At 25.9% G+C, this 22,175-nt stretch overlaps 1 protein-coding gene across 2 annotated transcripts in view; it reads right to left on the bottom strand.

The window, feature by feature from the left end:
• The window catches only part of LOC117178182, a 37,557-nt gene that overhangs the window by 9,716 nt on the left and 5,666 nt on the right, over positions 1-22,175 (bottom strand). Inside the window, exons 2-8 of one of the 2 annotated variants that reach the window (XM_033369474.1) lie at positions 16,517-16,819; positions 12,784-13,128; positions 11,631-11,763; positions 8,315-8,458; positions 8,090-8,235; positions 7,642-8,005; positions 7,396-7,569 (exon numbers count right to left, since the gene is read on the bottom strand). In XM_033369474.1, the coding sequence (XP_033225365.1) occupies positions 7,396-7,569; positions 7,642-8,005; positions 8,090-8,235; positions 8,315-8,458; positions 11,631-11,763; positions 12,784-13,128; positions 16,517-16,816 (1,606 nt within the window). In that variant the 5' untranslated portion in view covers positions 16,817-16,819. The remainder of the gene's footprint in view (positions 1-7,395; positions 7,570-7,641; positions 8,006-8,089; positions 8,236-8,314; positions 8,459-11,630; positions 11,764-12,783; positions 13,129-16,516; positions 16,820-22,175) is intronic. The other variant, XM_033369475.1, reaches the window with a different exon arrangement.

The following is a 22,175-nucleotide window of genomic DNA, read 5'->3' as shown; positions in this document are numbered from 1 at the left end:
ACGCCCGAGTTCACACATGCTTCGTTTCAATGGCTAAAATTGAAGAACTAAAATTCGAATTGGTCGAGCACCCACCGTATTCACCAGATTTAGCCCCCAGTAACCTTTTCTTATTTCCAAACTTGAAAAAATGGCTCGGTGGACAGAGATTTCCAGAGAACGAAGACGTCATTGCCTCTGTAAGTGCTTATTTTCAGGAACTTCCGAAAATGCACTTTTCTGAAGGATTAAAAAAACTTGAAAAACGATTGACCAAGTTTATAGAGCTCCAAGGAGATTATGTTGAAAAATAAAAAAAAATTTACCCAAAAAAAATTGTTTTTATACTTCATTCTAAGGACTTATTGAACTACCCTCGTATAGGTCTGATCAATTGCACAGACACTTTTGTTTTTTTGTGGGCCTGTGTAATTGACGAATCGAGTTGATTTTTGCGTAGAAATATTCCCTAAGTTTGTGCGCTTTTCACAGATACAGTTACTTGGTAAAATTGTTAATTTAAATTATAATTAACAATGAATGAACTAACGCTAGAAAATTATCATTTTAATTTAAAAACGGATTAAAATGATCAATGTCGGCTTATTCTTTATACATTTGGGAGTACCATATTAAAAATTCAGATAAATAGGTTGATATTTGCGCTATCAATTTGTAGTTAAAAGCTTTCTTATTTTATATATCTTTAAATTCATAACGTAAAAACGAATAGCTTAAAGGAACACACAATAGAAATGTGTATCACTAAAAAGCTAATTTCGTTACACAAAAATATTTATGTTATTTTAAAACATTGTTAAGAACATTGTAAATCAATTCTAACATATAAATTTGCGCAGCTTTTTAACTACTTTTAGGATACGGTCCCACATCTTTCAAAAATATACACAAAATAAGATTCTTTTTTGTTTTCCCTACTTCTTTGGTTTAGTATTCATTACACTTAAATAATCATTAAAAAAACTTTCCTTCCTCACTCAGAAAATGCACTAGATTTTGCAAATCTTTTTTCTTTTCCTGGGTGATACCAAAAGTTTTGGGCATCGAGATTCTCTCCAAATCCTCGAAAGTCACAGATTTTTCAATGAAAAAAGTTTCAGGAATTCCATCATAATCGTAGTAAATATCAATGGAACCATTCGGAAAATAATCAATTTTCACTGCTTTACTTATTTTCAAGCCTTTTGAAACTACGAAATGTTTCTTAATTTGTGCCTCGAAATCATGAACAATATAATTGTTATTTTCGACCATAAAGAAAGGAGGGCTTTTAGAACTTTTTATTAGATCAATATATTCCTTATCAGTCTCTATCGTCTCAACCATTTTTTATCGCCCGTAGAGCCCAAAATTCCTATCACATTGACAGTAAGAATGCCCCCTAACGGGGTAAAGGTGTTGAATTTCAAGTTGAAGTTTGGATGATAATAATAAGAAAACTACCATAACGTAATTGCGATTCTGACCCCCGCATGCATCTGAAAATAAGAAAATTTTATAAGGGCACGCGAGTTCTAATTCCTTCCTTATTACGTACAATAAAAGATTGCTGACTGTGTTTCCTCCCTTTTTGAAAAATCCTTCCATTAAAGGAAACATGCAGCTGCGTTCCGTTCCGTGAACATGAATATTAAATATAAATGGCCAAATCAACCATAAGTAAAATTGCGCAGAAACTGGTAATTTCGGTAATGGAAGGTTTTGTCCAAAATCGAATTCTAAACATAAGTTATTTTCAGATGTTGACAGCATTTGATTTTTTAATTTCGCATGCTCTGAAACTTTTTTGTGTGCAATTTCGCAGGTTCTTCATTGACTCTACCACTTTTTTCGTTCTCGAAACATTCATTACAAACATCAGAGCGTGGAGGGTCAAAACTGAAGTTGACGAAATGATTAAAATACTTCGAATAAGTGGATTCTTTTAGTGGAATATCATTTTTTCCAGTTTCTTTTTTATAATATTTAATAAACATTTCGTACCAATATTTTAATGATAATCCTGGAACCTTGAAATACTTCAAAATCGAATGTTCTCGTTGATAATGCAACTCTGAGTGAGGAAGGCTTTCACAGTGTTCAAAAATCAATCGCTTTAAATCGTCATTCAACTTGGTGAAATCATGAGTCCCACCACGTTTATCATCGAGGCCGTCCGCGTTTTTGATTTTTTTATGAATCGTTTAAACTTTTCTCTCTTTACACTGAGAACTTTACATAAAAAATCTTGGCAAGTTACAGAGTCGACATTCTCTTTATATTGATAAGGAAAATGATACTCCCAGTGGACAACCGAATTTTCAACGGTATCATCCCTAATTTAATTGGTTTTTTCTCTCACCATGCTATAAAGCATGGCATTTTGAGAATTATAATTGCCGAGACACCAAAATGTGTCGAACAATTTTTCTTGCGCTCAGACTTTAATGGTTTTCCAACACTCTTTGTTACATCAGGATTTTACAGCTACAAACTTTTTGGCTTCAATTATCTTCCCAGTTGACCTCGAAATATATTCTTTTCCTAATAGAAGAGGACATTTTTCTTGAATTTGTAACTAATTTTTTTCTCATTGAAAAATAAAGTTTTTAAGAATATATATCTTAAAAGACGTGAAGTCGAATTTTTTTTCAATCAGAAGTCTCATTATTAAGCCTGTCTTTAAAATAATATTCTCCTATTTACCTCATCTTTACATTTTTTCGCGATTTTGCATTTCCAAGAGTCGGGATTTCTCGATCTTTTTCTCCCAATTTGAGTGGAATTTTGAGACTCCATTTTATTTTATTTCAAGTGGATAACACAATACTCAAATTTAAAAATCGCGCTTTAGATCAAGATTAACTTTTCAAAAACCAAAGGATATTTTAGAATGATTCAAAAATGCTATTATACTCTGCCATGGTCAAAAAACGACTGACTTACTATGTATTTTTGAGGACAGTGTTGATTTGTTTACATTTGATCTTTCACGCGTTTGTTTACACTTTGTTCTAGGAAAGACAAGATTCGCACATTTATTCTAATGCATTACTTTAGTAAAGAAAGAAATTCTTTTCCAATGGTTATTTCAGTGTAATGAATACAAATGTATGTGTTATGATTAATAATAATAATCTGTAATAAGAAAGAAAATATTAAATATATTTCAAAATAAAATAAGTATTTTTGCGTAACGAAATTTGCTTTTTACACAGATATTTTTCTATTACATGTTCCTTTAAGCTATTCGTTTGTACGTTGTGAATTTAAAGTTCTATAAAATAAGAAAGCTTTTAACTACAAATTGATAGCGCAAATATCAACCTTTTTATCTGAATTTTTAATATGATACTCCCAAATGTATACAGAATAAGCCGACATTGATCATTTTAGTCCGTTTTTAAATTAAAATGATAATTTTCTAGCGTTAGTTCATTCATTGTTAATTATAATTTAAATTAACAATTTTACTAAGAAACTGTATCTGTGAGAAGTGCACAAACTTAGGGAATATTTATACGCAAAAATCAACTCGATTCGTTAATTATTAACAGAGAAACGACAAGTTGATTATTGCGATGTAAATTGAATTTTCCGTCGATCAACGCGTTTAGTGAGCATCCCCTCTCCTGCACCTTACTGGGCTGAGACGGGCCGAGCGTAGAGGCAGTTCTGCAATCCGGTGCCTCAATTGAAAAACATAACAATTCAACCAATTATTTGAAAACGGTTGAAATCGAACGTGGACAGATTTTTCTTCTATAAATTTGTAAAATTCCCAGTAAAAAAAAATCACTGTCATTTCCCGATTTCAAACGCTTTCATTTAAAGCCTGTCCCATTTAGAAGATTCATCATTTTTTAAACATTACATTCTTACATTTTCGCATTTAAAATCTTTTAAAATTCAATTCGTTAAATTTGAAATTGTAGTATTTTTAATGTTTAAATCTCGAATTTTGAACTTTAAACACTGTCAACCGAAAATTATTTACTTTTATGCATTTTAAATTCAATATTATATAGTGTTGAACACATTTAATTTTAGATTATTCCATTTTTATGGTTTTCAGCTAAAAATTGCTCAACTTTTTAAATTTTTTACTTTTTAAATTTAAGTTGAAAAGTTTTTTTATTGAAAAATGTTGTACTTAAATGCTCACATTCAATTCTCTAAATTGAAGAATCAATGAACGAATTGCAAATTTTACAAAATTATATAATTTTAAACAATTTTAAGATAGAAACATTAAAAATTGAATGATTAGATTTTTTAAATAAACTAAATACTTCTTAAATTAAAACTCAAATTATTTTTATTTTAAATAGTATAAAAATTCTTAAAATGCTTCAAAATTTTATTTCAAAATCTTGAAAGATCTACATGTTGTTTTACATTTCGTCAAATTAAAATTTTTTTCAGAACCTCCAAACATCTTTTAAAATGATTCTCATGGTTCATAAAATTTTTAAAGATCCTACCAAATAGAAAAATGTTCTTTAAAATCTTCCACAGTTATTTTTCATAATTTTGCAAATCTTTCTAATTGTTTTTAAATATTCTGCTTAAATTAATTTTTCAAAATAAAACTCATTTTAGATTTTCCTATGGATCTTAAGGAAATGTCTATTATTCTTCTAAAGCCTTTCACAATTCTTAAAAAGCCTCTAAATTTTGTTCTCGAAATCTGCAGTAATCTATATTCTTTTTTTAATAAAAAATAAAAAATTTAATTTGTTTAATAATAGAATATTTTAGATTGAAACTATATTTGAAATTTAATAAAATATTAGGAAAACTTTTAATCTTAAGAAAGTGTCAACAAATTTAAAAAAAGGTAGATTTTTTAAGATTTCGAAAAAAAGTTAGAAGCTTTAAAAGATTTATAAATGGTTTCAACAGAATAAAAAAAATTCTTAAGATTTCTTGGAGAATTTTAAATGCGGTTTTATTTCACAATATTTATTTTAAGAGAATATTAAACAAAATTTCAAAACACTACAAAAGATTTCCTAAATTAACAAAAAGGAATCTAGAATATTTTAAGGCAATTTTTTTAATCTTGTAGAATTTTTTCAAATTGTTTAGGAAAATTTGAATCGTTTTAAAATACATTGAGAAAATTCAAATAAATTTCAAAAATAATTAAAATTTTTGAAAAGATTTTTAACAATTAAAACAAAATGCAGATTTTTAAAGGATTCGAAATTAATTTTTAAGTTTTTAAATGTTTGAAGATCATAAAAAAATCTTAAGATTCATGGAAATATTCAAAGTGATTCGCTATTTTGAAAAACATAGAGTTAAATATTTTTAAACTTTAAAAGATTTCCTGAAATTCATAAAATATTTTTTTATTTTTTCAAGCGATAAAAAGTCATGAATATATACTTTAAGCTGACCTTAATTTTTCCTAAAATGTTATCAAATCCTGTAAAGTAAAAAAAAAATCTTAGAAATTTTCTAGATAGTTTTTAAACACATCAGAAATCTTCTTAAATATTTTTGAATTTTCTCCAGAAACCTAGGAAACTTATATTTATATAACCTACAAGCAAATGAACAAAGAAACTTGAATAATAGTTATTCAAAATTGTTATTTTTTAAATTAAAAAGTATTTTATTTTACAAAATTTATTTTAGTTGAAAAGATTTTAAAACATTACAAAAGATATCCTAAATAACAAAAAAAGAATTTACACGATTTTAAGGCAATTTCTTTAATTTTGCAGAGTTTTTTCAAATTGTTTAGAAAAATTCGAATCATTTTAAAAGTTATAACATTTTTTTTATAAATTTTAAAAATAATTACAAAATTTAAACAGATTTTTAAAAACTTAAATCAATATACAGATTTTTTAAGAATTCGAAATAAATGTTCAAATTCTTAAAAGTTTTAAAGAATTTTAAAGATAATAAAAAAACCTTAAGATTCCTGGGAATGTAAAAACTGCCCACAATTGTCAAAAACGAATCCGCTTAATTTTAAGACAATTTGAGGAATAATTTGAGCCAGTTTCAAAAATATTTATGAATTTTGAAAGTTTTGGAGATTAACAATATTTAAAAATGAAAGATTTCCGAAAATTTATCACTTTTCTTTTTTTCAATGTTAAAAAGTCCTAAATGTATTTTCAACTGACTTCATTTTTTTCTAAAATATTGTACAATTCTGTAAAATAAAAAATCATAGAAATTTTCTAGATTTTTTTTTCATTTTTTTCTCGATAAATGTAGGAAAATTAATTTTATAACCGTAAACCAAATGAACCAAAAAAAAAATATTCGTTCGAAATTTTTATTTTTCATTAAAAAGTATTTTTCCTTTATTTTAGTGAATATGCAACTTCCATTTCTGTTGATAAATTGATTTTTTTAGTTTATAAATTCAACTATTTGGTTACAAATTTATGTAGTTTGTTGATAATTCTTTCTTTTTTTGTAGAAAATCAATCTTCTAGGATCAACATTCAACTATATGGTTAAAAATGTATGTATTTTGTTGAAATATTTATTTTTTGGTTTCAAAAATTTGGCTTCGTTAAACAAGGTCTCTTCTTAGTTTAAAAAATATAATACTTGTTTGGAAATTTATGTAGTTTGTTGAAAACTGGTCATTTTTTTGTTGTTGAAAATTAATATTCTTGGTTGAAAACGCGACATTTGGTTAGAAATGTATTTTTTTTAGTATACTGCCTTTTTTGGTAAAAGAACTAATCTCCTTGGTTGAAAATTTATCTTTTTGGTTGATAAGACAATTATTTGGTTGAAGATTCAACCATTTTGCAGAAACCTTGGCTTTTTAACTTGAAAATTCAATTATTTAGTTCAAAATTTGTGTATTTAGTTGAGCTTACGTCTTTTATAGTGGAAAATTAATCTTCTCGGTGGAAAATTTTACATTTTCGATCAAACCTGTTTTCTTTATTGACGCAAATTTTTTTATTTTTTGGGTATTCAAGTATTTTATTAAAAATTCGTTTAATAAAACTGTTTTTGATTTAAAATGAAAATCTTTCCTTGGTTAAAATATCAACTTTTTGGTTTGAAAAATCCCAAACACTTATTTAAAGGTCGAACTTCTTTGGTCATTCATAAGAAATAGAAAAATTCTTACTGAACAGGAAATCTTCTTACGCGATTTTTGGATATACCCTAAATAAATTCACGAAAAAAAATGTATGTGAAAAAAATTACTTTAGATAGTGGATTTTTTCAGACAGGAAAAACTAAAAATAAGGTCTGATAATTAGGGGGATCAAATTTGTCGAAGAAATGAAAGGCATCATTACGTTATGTATCTAATATACAAATTTCAAACTAAAATTCTAAACATTTTAAACCAGTCTTACAAAGCTCTGTTTTTTGTTAAAAAAGAAGATGCTCGAAAATATGTATAAGATTTCTACAAACCTTGAGAGCTTTGACCATTGATTTCGAGCAAAGAAGACGCTTTTCGTTTCTTTGTGTTATCCAGTGGAAAAAGAATTTCTGGATCATCGAGGATTCTCGAATCAGTGATCACTGGTCTGTTCGGTTTCTCCAAAAGAGTAATTTCTGGAGAAAGGGATATTACAGTCGGATTAACTGAAAGTGGAATCGCATCTTTAATATTTTCAACTGCCTAAATTTTCTTTTTAAATTTATTTTTATTCATACCTCTATTTGAACATTCTTCATTCTGAGAAAAGGACTGAGGTAAATTATTCCAATCCTCTAGGTTGAGACTAGAAATGTGTTGAATTCGTGGTTGAACTATAATTTCAGATGTAGTACTAGAATCTGTTTTCTGTTCCTCGGGTGAAGTTAGCGCGACAAAATTCCCCTCTACGCTTGAAACAACTTCGCAATCATCATTATCCAGTAAATCTTGATTAATTGCTTCAATTTCCTCAGGAGATCTCACATCACTCTGACCAATGCAATTTTCCGAATGGGTCATAAACTCCTCCTTACAACCAAATCTTTCTCCGCACAAACTACAATCTTGAAATTCCTGCGGCTCTAATCGATCAATCCATTCCTATAAATCAAAAGCAGAATAATTGAGGAAAACTGCTCTTTAAGGGCGAATTAAAACATAAAATTCGTTTCTCTATATAAGCACCTGTGATTCCCCGCCTGTATTTTTACAAGAATTTCCGGGCTTCTTCGTTTTTTTATGTGGAACAGTTGGAGTCAGTTTCGTTTTCACGATTCTTTCTTCTATCCGTTCACTCAACTCTTTCAGCTCCTTGCCAATTTTCTTGTGTGCTGTGTATAGGTTTTAGAAGGAAATTTCTTAAAAGTACCTGACTTGAGGGTAAGTTTAAGTTTTGAAAATAATAATTACCATTCGTTAAATGGCGTATAACACTGGCTGGAGTGCCAAGGTTGTCTTGCGGGCAGAGAGGACACAAGAAGGTAACACGAACAGGCGCATGTAGTGTTTTCATGTGTGAGTTTAGCATTTTTCTCGTGGAAAATGTGCGGTGACCTTAATTTGATACATGTAGAGAAAAATTAATATGTGGACATTATTCAGAATTTCATGAGACTCAAGAGCTGGGCTATATTGCTACTCTTCGGCACATTTTTCAGAATGATATAATTCAGGATTGCTGCAGAATCCTAATTTCGAAGTTCCCTGACTTTTCCCTGACCAATTTTTCATTTTCCCTGGACATTATAAAATTTTCTTTTAGATATGAAAACAATCTTACACCCAGAAGATCAATATTCTTAATGCAAAATCAAATTTTTGTTTCGAATATATCTGAAAAACTTTACGTAACGAGAGTCAAAAAGAATTTTAGAAAGAGTCACCTTTTATACAAATAGTTGATCTTTCACACGAAAAGACGAATTTTTAACAAAATACATTAACTTTTAACCAAAAACTTGAATTTTCGACTAAAAAAGAAATTAAAAACGAAATAAATTCTCAACTGAGATGACAAACCTTCAAACAAAAAATATTAATTTTGAAAGACATAGTTGAGTTTTGAACTCAAAGTAAAATCATCTTGAACCAACCCTGAAATAATTCAAATTTCAGTTAAAACAATTTACTAAAAGAAAGGAATTTTCAACAAAGAAAAAAGTATCAGTCAATAAAAAAAAAAGTTCATCCGAAATGTGGAATTTTCAATCTCAAAATATGATTTTTTGATAAAAAAATACTTAATTTCAAACAAAAACGTTTAATTTAAAAACATTTTAGAGCATCATTTTCTACAAAAAAAAAGTTTAATTTTAAAACCTAAAAATCGACTTTTCTACAAAATAAACTTCCTGAGAAAAAAGATAACATTTTCAGTTAAAATAATTAAAGTTCAACAAACTTTCAACAAAATAGTTACATTTTCAATCACAGTAATGAATTTTTAACTAAAGTTATGTAATTTTAACAAAACAGTTGAATTATCAACCAAAATATCAAATTTGTACCAAAAAATAAATATTTTCAACGAATTTTCAACGTAATAGTTACATTTTCAATCAAATATTTAAATTTTTAACGAAGAGTATTGAAGTTCTACCAAAAAATACGAATTTTCAACTAAAAAAGGTAAATTTTCAAGAAAGTAAAAAGCTAAATTTTTAATTTGAAAAATTGATATTCAATAAAAAGAAACAAATTTTCATCCAAATAAAAGATTTTTTGACCAAAGAAATTAATTTTCAAACTAAAATGATGACTTTTTAAGAAAATAGCTAAATTCTTTATCAAAAAGATGAATTTTCAATAAAAAATATGGATTCTCAAATGAAAATTTAACTGTTCAATTATCAGTTAAAAAAATTAATTTTCAATAAAAATAAATAATTTTTCAATTAAAAAAATAAATATCCAACCAAAAAGATTAACTTTCTACCACAAAAGATGAAGCTTCATCAGACGGAATTGTTAATTTTTTAGTTAAAGAAACAATATTCAATAAAAATAAACAACTTTTCAATCAAACAGTTCAATTTTCTAGCAATTGAATGAATTTTCAAACAAAAAGATACATTTTTAACCAACAAGACTGAAGTTGTACAAAAAAAAAGAAGTTTCAAACAAATAGCAGAACTTTCAACTAAAAAAGATAAATTAGAAAAAAGTGGAATAGCTGAATTTTCAGTTTAAAAAACTGATTTTCAATAGAAACAAAAGAATTTTCAACCAAATAAAATAATTTTAAACCAAAGATATTAATTTTAACCTAAAATAATGAATTTTTAAGAAAAGAGTTAAAACCTCTAGCAAAAAGATTAATTTTCCACTAAAACATAAATTAAACCAAATAGTTGATTTTTTAAACAAAAAATATGAAGTTTTATCAAATTTAATTGTTAAATCTTTTGTCGAAGAATGAATTTTTAATAAAAATAAACCAATTTTATAACGAAGAAATTTAGTATTAAACCAAAAAGATACATTTTTTATCGAGAAGACTAATTTGTAACAGAATAATTGAATTTACAACAAAATAGTTAAAACTTTAAATATAGAAATAAATTTTTAACGAAAATAACAAATTTTCAACTAAAATATCTTAGTTTTGTAACAAAAAAGTAAAATTTTCCACGAAATATGAATTTTCAACTAAAAAAAATATACAATTTTTTAACCAAAAATGGAATATTTATACCAAGATGAAAAAAATAATTTAGAGAAAAATAATTTTTAACAAAAAAGTATTGTTCTACAAAACAGTTGAATTTTTTACCAAATAATTGGCGTTTCAACTAAATTGTTGAATTTTCCAATCTATCTTTCTATAAGAGTTGAATTTTCAACCCAGAAATAGGAACTTTCAACAAAAGACTTCATAGCCAAATAGTTGAATTTTCAACCAACAAGATCTATTTTCTGCAAAAATTTTTTTTTTTTTTTTAATGCATTGCATAAACTTGCAACCAAATAGTTGAATTTTTAAAGTACATAAGAACAATTTATAACCATAAATGAAATAGTTAAATTTTTATTAAACAAAAATAATATTTAACGAACAAAAAATCAATTTTCTACATAATTGTTGAATGTTCTACAAATAATTGAGTTTTCCACTAAATAGTTTAATTTTTCAGCCAACAAGACAAGTTTTTTACAAAACAGTTGAATTTTAACACAGAAAAGTTACATTTCAAGCAGTTAAAGTTTCATTTACATTGTTAAATTTTCAGTCAAAAAAAAAAAAGTTAACAAAAAAAAATTGAATTTTCTACAAAGTAGTTAAAATTTCAACCCAAAAAGACGAATTTTAAACAAAAAAGTTGATTTTTTATCCAAAATATTAAAATTAAATTCAGTTTAAAGAAAATTCCCTGACCGGCTTTATATTCCCTGACTTTCCACAACTTTCTGACCCGTAGCAACCCTGATAACTCTACTTCGCAACCATAAATCTTTAAGAAATCTGCCTCAAATTGAAGTTTCAATAGGAAATTTTGAATTGGAAGCATCCAATTTATAGTAAATAATCGGATTTTGAAATGACTGAGATACTTCAGGCTGCGCAGTACGAAATAAATAAGTATCTTCTTGCGCATTTGACGGCTGCGCAGTAGATTTATGTCTCTTGCAATTGCGCAGATCTCTTCTGCGCAACTTGTATCTGAGGAGTAGAATTCTATAACGGTTTAAGCCCAGCTCTGCCTAACTTCAGACTTAAAATACTTACACGTTTCACAAATAAGTTTATCAATATCTTGATCATTATTATAAAAATGTACGGGACTATCACTTTTCTCGATTAGACCGTCAGTTCCCAAAGTGACTGTGTCTTGATTGCTTATATTGTTAAGCTCCATGACCTACAAAATTCAGATTATTACTATTTTGTTAATTAATTCATCATTTGCCAGGTTTTCCAGATCATTAAATCAAGTTTTTCTAGATTTCGATTTTTTTGAAGTAAACAGTGAATGAACCGTTTACTATACATGTAAACAAAATTAGCCACCGCATTTTTTTTCGAGGAAAGAATTTCTTTACTTTTTCACTTTATTAAATACGTCAGTGATAGAAGTTATTCAGAACTTTTGACTTTTTAAAAAATATGAAAAATGCTGCTTCAAATGTTATTTTAGAATTCGATATTATTTTTCAAATTGCCACTTACCACCTACTGATGGTGTTGAAATTCAAAATAAAATTTGCAAGTCAATAATCAATTTCAGGCAATGAATTTTGAAATTTTTTTAAATCTTTAAAATCCTTGAAATCTTTAAAAATATTTGGAAATCTATAAAAGTCTTTGGAATCTTTGACATCTGATGTACAACGCTTTGGTGAAATCTTTTAAATCTTTGTGAAACCTTTAAAATCCTTAAACTCTTTTAAATCTTTGCAATCTCTGGAAATATTTCGAAACTTTTTGAAATCGTTAGAAATTTTTAAAACCTGATGTACACGCCTTTGTGAAATCTTTTGAATCCTTGTGTAATGTATGGAATACATAAAATCTTTTGAAATTATCTGAAATCTTTAATATTATTTCTTTCTGAAATATTTTTAAATCTTTTAGATTTTTCTTCAATCCTTTGAAACCTTTGAAATATTTTGAAACATAAGAATCTGGTTTACATATAAATGTATACGTTAACATTCCTTACCAAATTTTAAATATAAAAATACTAGGAGACTTAAATTAGTCCTCAGATTTCAATAAAATAAATGTCGAATAAGCAAAGAATAAAAAAATCAAGATTCTCAAAAAAAAATCAAGAATTCCAGGTTTTTCATGCTCTTTAAGATCACTATACACCCTGAATTCTATACTTTCATTATTTCATTCATAACTGATATTTAGTAATTTTGTGACATATTCAGACCTGATTTTCCATTAGATCAACCGGAGATAAATTTGGTTCAACTAAAGTCTGGAATGCTGCAAGTTTCGATTCCATAACTTGCAGAACAACTTGATCACAACCATCTTTCTTTCTTTGAACAGCTGTATGCTTTTGTTTCACTTCATCGTCTAAATTTTCTTCTTGTTTCCTTTGTAGCATATGAACGACACTTGTCAAATCTTTTTTCTGAGGCTTGCGAGGGGCTTGACTTCTAAGAATCCTCGCATTTTTTGTTGGTTTGTCCAGCATATCGAAAGTAGACTCGTCCAGATCTAGAGTTTGCATTTCTTCACATGTGACGTTTGAAGATTGATCATCTCGCGACTAAAGAGCAATAAATGAGTGAAAAAGCCATATTTGATATTTTTGTTTACCATGTTTTTCCAATTAAAGATATGTGTTCAAGTAGAGAAGCATATAAATTTGAAACATCGAATTCAAAAGTGCAAAAATGGAAAAATTAACAATTTAACTCAAAATTTTAAATTAAAATAAAAATTTTCCAGATTTTCAGGATATCAGAATTGATATTATTAAATAGATTTTAGAAATATACCAATTCTTAATAAATCTGTCTAATTTAAAGGATTTTAACCGAAGGGTTGACCACTTGATTTTTGAGTGTATACCAGATTTTAAAGATTTCAACAAATTTCACAGACATTTCAATCGTTTCAGAAAGAATTAAAAGATTTCAAAAATCTTTAGAAAGATGTCAATGGTTTTTCAATGGTTTTAAAAAATATTTCAAATATTACATGAAGCCTTGTACACCATATTTCAATATTGATCAACCCCTGTCTTTCAGTGCTTAAAATCTCAAATTATGAAAAACTAATTTGTAATAAGACATTTGGGCGGTTTTTTTTTAAAAGACAAATCGCAAATTTCCATATGTTTTGAAAATATATATTTATATATTTGACTTGATAATTTGAAATGAGATTTAAAATAATTTATCATGTATACTGTATAATAAAAATACGAATTTTCTTTTAACAATTCTGGAAATAATCCCAAAAATACACATTTTTAAATTGGTACTGTTATCAATTGAATAATAATAACGATGAATAAAATTAATTTTAATTAAAAACTGAACACTTTTAAATTTTAATTGCTCGAAATTAAGTAATTTCAAAGCTCTGATTTTATATTCAAATTACTTGAGAAATCGAAGGGTTTTCCAATTTTCAGTAAGGGGCCGCCCATAAACTATAAGCTTCGGTAATTAATGAAGAATAATGAAAAATATTAAAATATCAGACTTTCCACTCCAAAGGTGATTTTTCATGATAATAGGGGAATAAAATCTTTTTTAAATAAAATAGTTGTAAGTACCATATTGAATTCAATGTGAAAAGATTTCATCGGCTTGTACTGCACTTTTAACAAAATAGTTAAATTTTCATCCAAAAACAAATTTCAATGAAAAAGAGATGAATTTCCAACCACGAAAGAAGAATTTTCAACAAGAACAAATTGTTTTTTAACTGTACAATTGAATTAACAACCAAATAGTTGAACTTTGAACCAAATAATTAAATTGTCAAGCCAAAAAGACGAATTTTTTCGAATGCAGTTGAATTTTCAAGGAAAAAGTACATTTTTAACGAAGAAATATGAATTTTCAACAAATAAATTTGACTTTTTTACCATGGAAGATGAATCTTAAATCCAAAATGACGAATTGTTGAAAAAAAAGATATTAATTAACAAAATAGTTGAATTTTCAAGTAACAAAACACGAATTTTTTAGATGATAGTTGAACTTTCAATCCGCAAAGTTGAATTTTAACAAAATTTACTTTTAGACAAAAAAAAAGAAGACTTTAAAAATATACATTAATTTCCAACGAAATAATTTAACTTTTAACAAAATATCAGCGACATCAAATCATTTAATGCATTTTATCTGGCCAAAACCATAATATAAAAAAATAACATTCCAGCGTTTGAAAAATTAATTTTACAAGCACAAGGAATTACGTCGGAATTCAATTTTTAGGGGTTGTGAAGAAATTGATTTCGTATTTCCGTAGCTTAGTGCGTAAGAGCATCAGACCTGCAATCGGAAAGATCTGGGTTCGAATGCCGACGTAGCTTCAGAGCCATTTTTTCACAATTTAGAAATAAAAATCAATATTAAAAAAACATTTATTTTAAAATAGTTTTTAAAAAACAATTAGACCTGGGTTAGAATCCCAAGGCAGCTTCAGAGTCATTTTTTCACAATTTAGAAATAAAAATCAAAATTAAAAAAAAAATTTATATTAAAAGTTAAAAGAAAAACAATTAGCAATCAATGTATTTAATAAATTTATCTGGTCAAAAACCATGACATCAAAAAATAAATAATAATTTAGATCCTGACCTATTTCCAAAACTTATATTTATTTATATAAATATTATATACAATTTTTTAAAATGAAGTTTCAACCAAAAAGATTAATTTTTTACCAAAAAATATGAATTTTCAACTCATAAAATATACATTTTCAAACGAAAATTGAATAGTTAAATTTTCACCTTAAAAAATAACTTTTCAACAATAACAAACATATTCTAAACAAAATATTGAAATTTTAAACTAGAAAAGATCAGTTTTGAACTAAAAATATAAATTTTTTGTTAAAAAATTTAATTTCAACAGATAAAAACGAATTTATTAGACGAATTCCGCCAAAGACGAATTATATACAAAAAAGTTGAACTTTCAACCCAAAAATAGGATTAGTCAGCAAAAAACTTAAATTTTTACTGAATATTTAAATTTTCCACTAAAATGGAGTTAAATCATCAACCAAAAAATATTAATCTTTAATCGAACAGTTGTATTTTTCATAGAAAAGGAGGAATTCTCAGTCAAGAAGATTAATTTTCTACCAAAAAAGACGAGATAGTTGAATTTTTTAAAAAATAAGATGTTTAAACCAAGACAAATTATCAACGAAATAGCTAAATTTTCAACAAAGACATAAATCTTCAAAAAAAATATTTTAACAAAGTAGTTCAAATTTCAACCAAGTGGTTGAATTTCGCTCGAAAAACATGACTTTTAACAAAATAGTCGAATTTTCGAAAAAATCATTAAATTTTCACTCGAATAGTAGAATTTTTTATCAAACGAGATGCATTCCGAACGAAATATATAACGGAAGACTTTTTAACAATTAAAAATCAACTTTCAACCAAAAACAGTTGAATTTTCTTATTGGGTTCTAGTAATTCAGTTCGAATTTCAGCGACAAAAAAAAAACAAGAAAAAGGGAAGGTTTCTTGAAAACAGGGAAAAAATAATTCTTTAAAAAAGGAGAACAGAAAAAAGAGTAGGAACTATAAAAACCGGAAAAAATCAAAATTAGCATCTCTTGGGACTCTATAAAACAGATTTATGGAGGTGCTATTTAAAAAGTAATATTTTATTCGTATTCTATGGTTAATTGTGAAGATAAATGTTGAATTTCAATTCGATTCACCTAATATTAATGATTCAGAATAAAATTTACAAAAATGTCTTTTATTCTTATGGAAAATAAATGTATAATTATGGAAAACAAAACTAGATTTATTTTTGTGTGGATTCTAACAAATTTCCGTAAGATCTGCATAAAAATTTGAGTGAAAAAAATTCCAATGCATTTTAGAACTACCCTATCTAATCAAGCTCTATATCCTAAATATTATACAATATTTGAAGTTAAATACAGACCTTTTTCTCTGTCGTTATGTTGACCTTTTCTTTGCAAAAGACTCTTTTGTGCGACACGATGTTCAAAAGGCTTCTGTAAATGCTCCCACAAATTCGACATTCGTAGAGGATGTTAACTTCGTGAGTAAGCAAATCTTTTATTTCCGGGGTTGAATCTTCGAAAAGCTTCACTACTTCTTTCAAATTGGAAATACTAGTTTTGAAAGGCGGTCGTAAATTTGACAAGTCGTAATTCCTAGCTTCCGTCTTACTAGGTCGCCCTGGTTTCTTACTTTTGGCCTTGGGTTTGAGAGTCGCCATTTTCTGCATAAAAAACAAAAATGAAGACATAAATTAGTTATTTTAATTTTTAAATCTTTCTTTATTCCTTTATGAAAGCAGAAGCGTTGCTTTTGTTTAATTTTAATTAAATCCAAATTCAATTTCGCAAACATTTTTCACGATGATTGAAATAAAAAAATTCGATGACTAAAGCTGAAAATTTTGCCACATGAGGTAATAAAAACTGAACTACAAATTAAATAACTCAAAGTTGAACTCTTTTGAATTGTAAAATTGAAACTTAAAAATGTTTTAATTCGAAATTTGTTTGAAATGCTTAATAATTTACTGCAGGGTGGCGATTCGGCGAATGACTTCAAATTCCCGGTCATTTCCTGTTCAAGGTTTCCAAATTTTCCCGGTCAAATAAAAGTAACATATTCGTACTTGCAGCTAAAAGAAAAAATTTATTTCAATTCAGGATGTTTATTCTAAAAGCCTTTTAACACAATTGCAAAATAACTTAACTTTGAAGCAAATACTTAATTTTTGCAATAAAAAATATAAATTTAGAAAAAATGGATTTTCAAGACAATGGTTCAATTTTCAAAATAACTGATGAATTTTCAACTAAAATAGTTAAATTTTCAACAACAACATTAATTTATATTAAAAAAGATAAATTGTCAATCAAAACTTAAATGATTAAATTTGTAGTTAAAAAAAATTAGTGTGCAACCAAGAAGAAGAATTTTAAACTTAAAATATGGAATATTGAATCGGAATAAGTTAAATTTTCAGTTAAAAAAATTATTTTTCACAACAAAAAAAAAATAACTTTAAAAAAAAAATTTACATTTTCACATAAAATGATGAATTTGCAGCTCAAATTGAAAATCTTTAACCAGAATAGTTAAATTTAAAACCCGAAAGACGTATTTTTTTCAACTAAAATGATTAATCTTAAACTGGAGTAATTTAATTTTTCACCAAAAAGATGAATTTTGGACTAAGAAGATTAATTTCTACCAAACAATATAAATTTTCAAGTGAAAAAGATAATTTTTCCACCAAAAATGGAATAATTAAATTTTTAGTAAAATAATACATGTTTACCTAAAGAAATAAACTTTTATCTAAAATTATGAAATATTCGACTGAAATAATAGTTACATTTTTAGTTAAAAAAAAAATAATTATCAACAAAAAAATAAATAAATTTTTAACAAAATAGTTGAATTTTCGGCAAACAAAATTTCTTTTCATCCAAAGAAAACACAAGTTTTCAATCAAATAGCTCATATTTCCACTAATAAAATGAATTTTTTTATTGAAATGACGAATTTTCAACAAAAAAAAGGAATTTTCAACAAAAGACTTTAACTTTCAACCAAGTAATTTTATTTACAATCCAAAAGAGGACTTTTTAAGTGAAATGGTAAATATTCAACTGGAATACTAGAATTTTTAATCGAAAAGAAGAATTTTTGCACTAGAAGATTAATTTGCAAATAAAAAGATAATTTTCTACAAAAAATTTGATTTTTAATCGCATATGTGTATTTTCAACAAAGCAGTTGAATTTTAATTTAAAACAAAAAAATTTGCATCCAAATTTTTGAATTTTCAACAAGAAATGATCAATTTTGAACTAAAACTGGACATTCAAATTTTGAGTTCAGGGAATAATTTGCAATCAAAATGATGAATTATTAACTAAATTAATTAATCTTTAACTGGAATAGTCGAATTTTCCAGCAAAAAGATGAATTTTCAATCATAAAGTTTAAGTATCTACAAAGAAAAAACAAATTTTTCACAAAGTACATACATTTCCAAACAACTAGTTTTATTTCAAAATAAATAAAAAGAAATGAAAATTGAATAATAAATTATGATTTAATTACAAAGATCAAACTGAAATAATCTGAAAAACCTGCTTTTAACCTTTTTTAATTATTCAAATTTTAAATTCAATGTCATTGAACAGCAGTGATTTATTTTTATAAATTGAACAATTCAAAGATTTCTGTTTAAAAAATATAATGGAGTTAATTACTTCGATTTTTGGCGTAAACTAGATTGCAAGATTCAAGATGGCATGGAATTGCAAAAGATTTCACTGATTATAAAAAATTAATTATAGAAAATCATTATCACGAAAACAATGATATAACAATCAGCATTGTAATAAATATACAAAAATATCGAAGGAATTAATATAAAAAGTAAAAAAAAAAACTATAAAGGAACGATTTATTTTAGACCATTCATAATATCATATGAGTGTACATGAAAATAGCGATTCTGCAGAAATAAACTTTACACAGCAAAAATTTAAATTTAATTGAAATGCATATCAAAACCTTTTGCAATCTATTACAATCGATTGAAACCTTTGGAAATATTTTTTAATTCATTAAAATCTTTGAAAGCTGCAGAAATCAACTGAAATTTCGTAAAATCTTCGAAAATCCTTCAAATAATTGGAGGTCCTATAAATCTTTATCTCCTCTTTTTGAATTTTTAAAATCTGTATAAATCCCTTGAAATAAAATTTAATTTACGTCATAAACAGGGTGGCCGTTTTAATCATAGAAAAAAATTCCCGGTCATTTTCCGGTTCGGAAACATTTTTCACGGTCATTGAAATTTAAAAAATCAAACTATATTCTAAACATTTTTCCATTTAAAGTAATAAACAATAAACGACAAATTAAAACATTCAAAACGGAACCCTTGAATTCCAAACTTTTAAAATTGAAGTTTGAAAGTTTTTCAATTCAAAAATTGTGTATTCAAATGCTCAAAAATGTAAACGTACAAAATGGAAGGTGCTAACACTTTTCAATTAAACAATGTTAAATGAAATTCAAATAAACTGCAAAATTTAGAACTTTTATCAATTATAGAGTTCAAAGATTTAGATTGAGTTCCAAAAATATAAATCCACGTTAACATTTTCAATACTCTAAATTAAAGAATCAAGCAAAAAACTTTTTAAAAATTTCAAAATGATATTATTTTAACTAATTTTAAGCCAGACATTTTAAAAATTGAATATTAATTTTTTTTAACTGAACATTTTTTAAATTAGAAGTTAAATTATTTTAATTTTAAATAGTTTAGGCATCCTTCAAAAGCTTCAAAATTTTATTTCAAAATCTTGAGAAATCTAAAAGTGGTTTAAAATTTTTCCAAATTTAAAATAATTTTTGAATTTTTTTCAGAACTTTTAAATATAATCATTTTAAAATCAATTGAATTTTTTCTATAACTTTTAGAAAATCTTGCAAATTTAAAAAAAGTCCTTAAAGTTTGAATTTATAAATAACAATAGAACATTTATTCTTTGTAAGAAAAGGAGAGTAATTTTAAGAGATATTTAGAAGTTTTAAAAAGATTCAAATTAAATTTAGAACTTGAAACAATCTGAAATACTCACAGGCGAATTTAAAATAAAATGCAGATTTTTGCAGATTTCAAACAAAAAATGTAGAATTTTTTTAAGAATTGTGAAAGACTTCAAAAGAATCAAAAAAATTCTTAAGATTCTTAGGAAAATTCAAAATGATTTTTCACTTTGAAAAATTATTGTAACAGAAAGTTTAAGAAGATTTTCAGAGATTTCAACAATTATCAAAAAAGACCCTGGAGGATTTTAAAGTTTTTTTTTTAATTTGGAGGATTCTTCAAGAAATTGGAGGAAAAATTCGATTAATTTTAAAATATATTTAGAAATTCTGAAAAAATGTTAAAACACTTCATTTAAATTACTTGAAATCATTTCAATTTTTTAATTAATTTTTAATCTTTTCAAAACTTCTAAATAAATTTTTAAATTACTCAAATTTTTTCTAAAAATGTTAAGTGTTTAATTGTTATTTATACGTCAAAATTTAACAATTTCACTTACAAATTAAACACTTTTCAAATAGAACAATTAAAATTGCAACGCTAAAAGTTTAAAAATTCTTGGAAATTCTAGAGATTTAAAGTTTTCTATGTAAAACAATTCAGTTTAAATTTTTTTATTTTAAAATATATTTGTGTTCAATTTAGTCGTCTTAAATGAACAGTGAAATATTGCTAAATATTAAATACTTATTCTTTTTGTACCTTAAGAAATTTTTAATTAAATGGGTTAAAAATTAAATAATTTAGATTCAAACAATGTTTTAAATTTAATAAAAATCTTTAATCACGACTATATTATTATGGAGCTTTTTTTAAGTTGAGAAAAGTAAAACGCACGTTTACATTTTTAATGGCTAAAAAAATTAATAGAAAAAATATATTAATAAATTTAGTAAATTTAATATAAAAAATAATATAAAGGAAGACCTGAAACTCTGAATTAAAAATATGTTATTGATAAATCATAAAAAATTGTATTTAAAAATAAAATTATCGGACTAAATGATATATTAATTTTAATTCTTAGCAAGACTTTCGGATTGAAACAGTTACAGATCCATTTAAAAAATAATTTATTTATTTATATTTACTGCATTTATTTAATGCACTTTAATCATTTAAAAAACTGTGAAAATCGAACATGGGCAGATTTTCCTTCTGAAAATTCCTGGTTTCCCGGTCCGAAGGCCACCTTGGACAAAATTTTTATTCTAACAATTTTGTAAAATTCCCGGTCAAAAAATAAATTCACTGTCATTTTCCGGTTTTTTTCCGGTCTCATAAGATTCCCGGTTTTCCAGGTTTCCCCGTCCAGCAGCCACCCTGATAAAATATAAATCATTTGAAACACTGGACATCTTAGAAATCCGATTTAATAAAATTGGTTAAATTTTGTGCAATTCGTTGAAATTTAATTAAATTTCATTTATTTTCCTTAAAATTATTAATAAATTTTATTTATTAATTAATTAATAAATTATTAATAAATTATTAATAAAATTTTCTCTTAAAATCTTTGAAAATCTTACAGAATTCTTTGAAATCCCTTAAAATTTTGGATATCTCTTGAAATCCTTTAAACTCGCTTAACCCTTAAACGGCCAAAACGCCACTACCGGGACACCGCTTTTCAACGGCCAATAACTAAGACTATTCGACACTAGAAAAAATTGAGACACATAAATTTTTATTGCTTAAGATCTCCTCTTTCTGACGGTGCCAATGAAATTCCTCAAAAAATTTATTTATTATCCCAAAATGGAGTTTAAACAAAAAAAAACGTGATTTTTCGGGTCTATTTTTTTTTGTGAACCATTTTCCAAAGCTTTTCGAGTCTGTAATTAACCTGGAATCTCACTAACGGGTGGAATAAATGTCCAAACTTTGAGAATCCATGGTTCAAAGATCGATTTTTCGTTTCAGTATTTTCAAAATGGCGTCTTAATGGCAAAATTTTTGTGAAAACATTCATGAATTTTTT

Source organism: Belonocnema kinseyi, chromosome 8 (assembly GCF_010883055.1).
Source record: "Belonocnema kinseyi isolate 2016_QV_RU_SX_M_011 chromosome 8, B_treatae_v1, whole genome shotgun sequence".
NCBI lineage: Eukaryota > Metazoa > Arthropoda > Insecta > Hymenoptera > Cynipidae > Belonocnema > Belonocnema kinseyi.
Note: the sequence above shows the minus strand (reverse complement) of the source record. Positions and strands in the feature narration are given on the sequence as shown.